The 7,504-nt window shown below is 42.3% G+C and overlaps 1 protein-coding gene across 1 annotated transcript; it reads right to left on the reverse strand.

Annotated features, from left to right (window-relative positions):
• Nucleotides 1–3,086: 3,086 nt before the first annotated feature.
• Nucleotides 3,087–6,952, reverse strand: cd248a (CD248 molecule, endosialin a). The gene has a single exon (XM_040141307.1). The coding sequence runs from the start codon at nucleotides 6,701–6,703 to the stop codon at nucleotides 4,355–4,357; it is 2,349 nt and encodes a 782-aa protein (XP_039997241.1). The 5' UTR covers nucleotides 6,704–6,952; the 3' UTR covers nucleotides 3,087–4,354.
• Between the last annotated feature and the right edge of the window lie 552 nt (nucleotides 6,953–7,504).

Genomic DNA, 7,504 nt, shown 5'->3' on the forward strand with positions numbered 1-7,504 from the left:
AATCAGAATTAATCAGTAACTGAAAACAGGTTTGGTCTCTTTACAGGCACAATGGTACCAAACCCTTCAAGCTTACTGTGATAACACAGCCTCTATGAGACTGTATCCTCCGCTGCTTGGGACTGTCAACAGATTATTTTCATAGGAACGGTCAGGGAACCTGCTGCATTTTAACAGAAGTGAGGAAGTTAACCAGACATGCATTTGCCAAACAGACCAGTTGGTCGTCATCCTTTCAGTCTTTTCTTTTCCAAAACCAAAATGTACTGTTAGTAAACACTTTAAATGAAGCATTACTTTTACAATTGTATGGGTTGTCGATGTAAGTTTTTGAGTACCTTGTCTTCTTTGCCTCATTCTATTGTGTCACGCTGTAATAGGTTCATTGCTGTCTCTTGTGCCCAGAGACTAGAAAACACCCACCGTGACTACAGTTGGTGAATACCATAATTGTTGTGGTTTTAGCCCCGTGGCAGTAATGAGCCCATTCCACTCTTATTATCCAACTTGAACTAGGTGCACAATGATGAGATTTATGCATTCGATTTTTTAACAGTATGGTTTGGTTTAGACTTTGAGAGAACAAGACTCCAGGAAGCTGTACACAGTTGTTGTTTGTCAAAAAACTGCTCCAGCATGCAACTCCCACAACATTTCTGTTAGCATAAGGGTTAAAAAAAGATGTACCTTATTTCCTCCTACAGAGAATGGGGCCTTTATTTACCTAAAGTGTAGAAGGTAATGGACCTTTATATGAAGGAGGCTTGTATTAGAGGCAGGCCTTTATTTATAATTCCCTCTGTTTCATAAGTATAATTGGTCAGATTTTAGCATGAAGCATTGTTTAGATCCACTCCCGTTTGCCCAGTTAAAGTTACTGTATTATGCTTTCATACAAACTCAACACTTCTTGTAACCATTTCAAATTGAAAGCCATCTAGCATTTCAGTGGACAGAAACCCTTCAATTCTTTAACAGGGCTTTTATTGTGAAACATTTGCAGGCACACCATATGCAACAACAGCCGGATGGGATCAAAGGATGACATCAGAAAGTTGTTCAGAATGAACAACAAAGTATGAAAATAGCATGATTATATTGTTGAATTTATTAAATTGAAGCAGTAGAAATGTACATTATGCTTAACTGGCGTGCACATTATATGACAGGTACCAGGAGTTTATCCACCTTTGTTTTTTTCCCCAACCTGTATTTGGGGGGCCAGCCTTTATTTGTTCATGTCGACCACGTCCCCTGCCATTATTGGCTTTTAATTAAATACCAGTTTTTATTCGAGGTAATACTGTAGATACAACATGTTTATTAGTGAGCTTTAGTAGTGATAGTAGATATATTTTTGAACTTTGAACAGTCCCTGTCTCGTCACTTTCCGGTAATGAGGCCCTGTAGTGTCCAGTCTACCCTCAGTCCAACATATGAGGATGAAGAAGTAGAGCTGATTAGAGAGTGTACACTACCTTCTTGTCTTATAAACGCAATGATGGCTGAAACTCATGCCAAGCAGCCATCACCACCACTCGCTACTGGCAAGAAACCAGGCTCAGCGGCAGAGGAAACTTACATATAGCCCCTTTAACACAGAGACATGAGATTCATATCCTTCTGGACATCTCACTCTCAGAAAGAAAGCAAATAAGTTTATTCCCCCAAATGCTGAAAAAAGAAAACTTTTTCAGTTTTCTTTTTTTCACTCTGAGAAGAAGTTCAGCATTTCTGTTGAAAAACAAAGGCCCATATTCATGAACCAACACCAACAAAAGTCACTACATCCTTCATTAGTGAAATTCGATTATTTTATTTTTTTGATCTTTTGTACTTTGTTTTCCCCAGGTGACCCTGCTTACCTGGGGATTGTTTGCCTGTCTGATTGAGTTATTGGTGATTTTACTATGTTACCAGATCCTAGCAAATGACTTGGGGAGCACAGTGTTATTACACTAATATTAAAAAAAAACCCAATTCCTAATAAACTGGAATTATAGTAATTTTAAAAACACAGCATCTTTGCATAATATAAATCAGCTGGCTGACATTGTAATATTTTTAGAGAATGTTTCAGAGAGGGTTATCAAAGAAAAAAGCACAGCTCAGCTCACTGATGACTGAATTGCATCAGTAGACTGTGAGCTGTAAGGGATCACAATGCTGAAAATAGGTCAGAGGGGGAGAGAGACAGAGAAAGAAGAGAGAGCGAGCAAGAGAAAGTGAGACCCCCTCTGAGAGCCACTCACAGAGCCAGAACCTGGTTTTGATCAGCACATTCCATTAGTCAATGCAATCACAATGCTTCCTTACTGTGCTAAAGTATTCTGTGGTATTTTCTGTAAAAACTCTTTGTACAAACAGAGGTCACACTGAGGATCATGGTATTTTTTTTAAATTACAGTATCCTTATTGTCACACACCCACCCCTCCGTCTACCCACATTCATTCCTTCACTTTTCTGCAGAGGTTACTCCAAATACCACATGGCTTTTTAATTCACCACTGCTTCAGGGTCTATAAAAAGGTGAATGATAGGAATATAACGATCAGCACAATGTGCTTCAAATGTTCAGAGCAGTGATGTCATCACAAGTGCAATAACAAACACATCAATGTCATCCACAAAACTCCTTGTAATATGTTGACGAAAAACAATATCTTGTGCTCTTCTTACTAGCTTTTCCTTGAGCTTTCAAATGCATTTAACAGTTTTCCTAAGGGGATGGCCGGTTTGTGAATGTGATGAAAATTCATCCTCTAATGCATTTAATGATCCTAAAAGATAGTCAAATTAGTTTCCATGGTCAATAACAAACTTTCATGCAGAACCCCTGTCATACCTTTTAATTCAAAATTTCATAAGATATAACAGAAAAAAGACATCAGACGTTATATTTCACAGTCTATCAATAAAATAAAGATGTATCTTGTGTAAATTTGATTTGGCACTTTGTTTCCACAGCCATGTAATGTAATTGTCTTGAGTTTTTTTTATTTGTTTTTTCTTTGGTTTATAAAATGTATACAACCTAATATCTAACAAGCACTTCTCCAAAAAAGCGAATGCAGCTTTCCTCCCCTGTTTTTTTTTTTTTTTTTGGAATTTTGCAATCTGCAACCTGAAATATTTGAGATCTGATTGTCTTTATAAATTGTTAAATATCTTTGCAGCAGGAAGTTGCACCAGGAACTGCAAAATGTCATGATGACTGCGGTCTCACACAGTTGAATGTGATCCAACACAGCCATAAAAACATTTCACGGCTGGTTTAAGACACAACCTTCTGGGATGTACTAATGAATTAGGGTTACAAAGGGTGATTGATGGCCATTCTATGAACAAGGTCAAGGCTAATTTCAGCTATTAGCCCCTAAAAACATTCCTTGTGCAATATGAACATCTGCGCTTTAACTTCTTTTCAAAAAAAAAGTCAAGGAAAGGAGAAGTGCTGTTAAACTGGACATGAGTGGGGAAAAACATTCCCATGTGTGGACAGACATTCCTCTGCATATCACTAGGTTTATGGGGTCCATAAACTGTGTCACTGAAATGTCAAAATATAATTGAATTATTACATGGTTGGTGACACGTATGAAACAAACATAAATACAATAGAACCACAATATACAAAGAACATTTTGATCTCTTAATAACCATTCAGCTCAAACACAGTGATTTTCAAATGATTGTTTTCCCAGCATTATTATGTGACCGCAGAATGTCTTTTCTCTTGGAAAGATATTTGGGAGGGAGTCTCCTTTCACCCACTGCTGATGTGAGCTAACAATGCATCTAAATCCTTTTAACACAGTTGACAGTAACAGTTATCTACAGTGATATGCTATTGAAATGAACTGAGCCTGAGGATTTTGCATGACAGAGACTTCGTAGTCAAGTTCTGCTATGTCAAAAAGCAGAATGCTTTTGCCATCAATACAATGTTTTCCACAGCTCTTAGCAGGATTTGGCTCCAGCTGTGAAATGCTGAAACGAAAAAATGTCTACACACATTATCCTCAGATATTGGCAGATTTTTTTTTACTAATGAAGACAGTAATATTTTATAACTGTGTAGCCTTGTGCAATCATGAAGCAATCAGATCAGTGTATGAAACATCAAAGCAGTTTGTGTGACATAGCAACCCCACCCCCAAAAAGTGGTTTTCAGTGTCCCTTCCCCACCTCTATCAGTTGATATTCAACAGTAATATTCAAATGTGTTCAAAGAATGTGCAGTTCCACATTCAGAGAGAGTAAAAATTTTAACTTGCCTGTTACCAGGTTCATTAGTCACTCCTGCTTACCTCCAAAACAGTTTATCTAAATGTCAGTTTCTCTCTTCTCTGTTTAAACATGGGTCTTAACCCCTGCTGAGGGGTTAGGAGCTCCCTGTTTATCATGAGCCCCCGAGATCCAGTGGTAGCAATCAGTGACGTTCTTATTGCGTGGCTGAACAGCACAGTGGGTGCAGTATACGATGCCCAGTGCCACCATCACCACAATGAAGATGCAGATGGGCACTAGGAGGCCTACCAGGAGCCAAGTGCTGCTCTGTTTCTGCCCACTGTCTTCCTGTTCAGAATCCAGGATGTCAACACTCTGTCCACCCTCACTCAGAGGTGGCCGGGAAGGATTAAGCTGGGTGGAAACAGTTGGTTGTTGAGTGTGTGTGCAGTCCACACAGTCATTTTCCTCCTTCCCCAACTCCTCCTGTGGTAACTCAAAATTTTCCCTAAGGGGGTACTGTTCTTTTTCTTCCTCACTGTGGTAGCTGGAATCCGTAGGCATGTTGTGGTCTATCACTGAATCCTCTGGATTTCCTGGTTTCTGGCTGGAAGTGGTTTGCGCTGCCCACCCATTCCAAGCTCCCTCAGAGATTGTAAAGGCGGAAAGGAAGGGAGGAGCTGTGGTGGTCTCCTTGTCATCTTCGTACAAGTCTGTGGTAGTGCTGGAGCTGGTGGTGGGTGGAGGCGTGGTGTAGATGGTGTTCGGCAAAACTTCCAGCTCAGACTGATATCTGTCTCCCCATTTCAACCGGTCAGCGCCCCCATTGTCTATATCTTCTTCGTCCTTCTCAGCCCCCTGTGTCAGAGGGTCCAGTGCTGAATCAAAGGGCAGTTCCTCCTGTGGAGCACTGGTAACCCAAATGACATCAGAATTCAAAACTCTGGGTGGATTAGTCAGCCAGTCCAGAGGTTGCTCCTCCAATGGAGGCCAGTCAGTGTGGCTCTGCTGAGGATTCCAGTCATACTCCACAGGGTCCCATACAGGCCCAGGTCGGTGGGTGACCCAAGGAAAAGGAGGGGTAACAGCAGATTGGTCATCTCCTTCCCTTCTCTTCCGACATGAGTAGTGATCAGACATGAGTTCGTAGCTTTCCTCACAATAGCACTCAAATCCACCCTCATAATTCACACACATCTGCTCACAGGTCCTGGGGATCTGGCACTCATCAGTGTCTTGACATCGGCTTGGGTCCTCAGGTACTGGGGAAAAACCCAGATGGCAGTGGCAGATATGAGAACCTGGAGTGTTTTCACAGGCATGTTCACATGGGTCATTCATACACTCATCTAAATCCTCACATCCACCCTCATCATCTGGATGGTAACCCTCCCGACATCGACATTCGAATGTCCCCGGAGCATTCACACAAAGTTGTTCACAAGGACTCTGGAGGCACTCATCTACATCCAGACAGCCACGTTCATCTGGTGCAAGCATGTATCCTTCAGGACAGGCACAACGGTACCCATCTGAAAGGGGCAGGCACTCAAACTCACAGGGGGCCCCTTGACAAACATCAGACAGCTCACAGCTTTGCCCATCTTCTCCTAGCTGATACGCTTCAGCACACTCACAGTAGACGTGAGCACCAGCCGGCCTGCAGAAATGTTCGCATCCACCATTATCCTGGTTACACCAGTTGTGCGATACATGGGGATCAGAGCAGAGAGGGGAATCTCTTGACCACCCCACTGAGCCATCTTCCTTTAGCATACACAAAAATGACTGTTCCTCCTTGGTACCTATGGGGCAGGGCATGGTAGCAACAGATCCAAAGGGTACATGAGTTAGCAGTGTGCTTAGAAGGTTAAATGGTGTTGTGTAAAGGGCATTGCCTGCACCTTCTCTCCAAAGGGCAGGACACATTCCTTTGTAGGCATAATGGCAAAGATACCCATCTACAGGGACTGAGCAGGAACCATCCAACCATTTTAAGTTATCATTCTGCTCTTGAATACTGTAGCCCATGACCACACAGCGTGGTACCGTGCACATACCAGGGGAATCATCTTTCTGCCAGTTGGTATACTCTGTGTCCTGGTCTCCAGTAGTCCAAGAGAAACCCCGCAGCGGGCGTGTAGTGGTGCACTGGCGAGGCTGGCGCTGCAGGCCAATCCATACCTGGACTTCGGCACGCGAGTGGCGCAAGTCAACAGTCGAGAAAAGTGTGGCAATAGTGGTGGCATCCTCCTTTCTTTTGATGGTAGCCAGGTTGCCACCTTTCTCTTTGCAGGCCCTCCATGAGTCCAAGAAGGTTTTTCGTTGGAAATAGACCACAAAGCAACCATCCACATTACATAGAGCATCCCTCTCTCTCAAGTCTTGGCCCAGTACTGAAGAAACTCCGAAGAGCAAAGCCAGCATGGAGTTTAAGAGAAGAGCAGCAGCACAACTCATCAGGGAGCCCATTCTTTTTTAGAACTTTATATCCCTTCACTCTCCACAAAGTCTCTCAACCTGACTTTTTACAAACACTTAAGTCCCGGCCTTTGAAAGTTTCTTTTAACTGTGGCTTTCTCTCTTGGCAGGCTTTTGTTGGCTATCTTAACTTTTTTCCCTTCATTTGAACCCTGATATTTTTCACTGTCTCTCTGTGTTCTTCACTCTGTCCTACTGAAACAGATCTGAGCTGGAGCTGAGTGCATGCAGATTGTCCCAAGATTCCAGAGAGCAGGGAGGGAGGGGAGAAATGGGAAGGGGGTAGAGGGAGGGATATATAACAAGAAATAGGGTTGGCAGAAGGGGAGAGAGGGAGGGAGTTGAGGAAAAGAATTGTATGTTTTTGGAAGACGTGGGAGTAAGGGAGGGGGGAAGCTATGTGGATGTGTGTGTAAGAATGGGGGGAGGTGCTGCAAACTTCATTTCTCTCCTTTTCATATGGTTTTCATAAGTGCCGTTCATGGACATAGTTTGGTACTCTGCCATTTATCACATGCACTCACAGAGATATACACACTCAAAACACACACACATATACATCAAATTGTGGCACTTGAAAAAAAGTTTTCTTATCTCTGAATTATCACTTGAACAGCAATCCATCAATACCCTCTTCTCCAGACTTTAATTCCTCCATCTCCCTTTGTGAGTCATTTGTCTCGTCATTTTATACAGTGGGACTCAAATGAGCAGATTCTTAACAAGCAGGCTTCCTATGGAGTTCAATGCCTTTGAGAGTCTTTTGTCTGATTCATTTGTATAGGCTCAAAT

This window comes from Xiphias gladius, chromosome 12 (genome assembly GCF_016859285.1).
Source record: "Xiphias gladius isolate SHS-SW01 ecotype Sanya breed wild chromosome 12, ASM1685928v1, whole genome shotgun sequence".
In the NCBI taxonomy this organism is placed as follows: Eukaryota; Metazoa; Chordata; class Actinopteri; order Istiophoriformes; family Xiphiidae; genus Xiphias; species Xiphias gladius.

Excerpts from the sequence above, each read along its gene's own strand:
- cd248a (XM_040141307.1), bottom strand. The coding sequence starts at position 6,703 with ATGGGCTCCCTGATGAGTTGTGCTGCTGCTCTTCTCTTAAACTCCATG.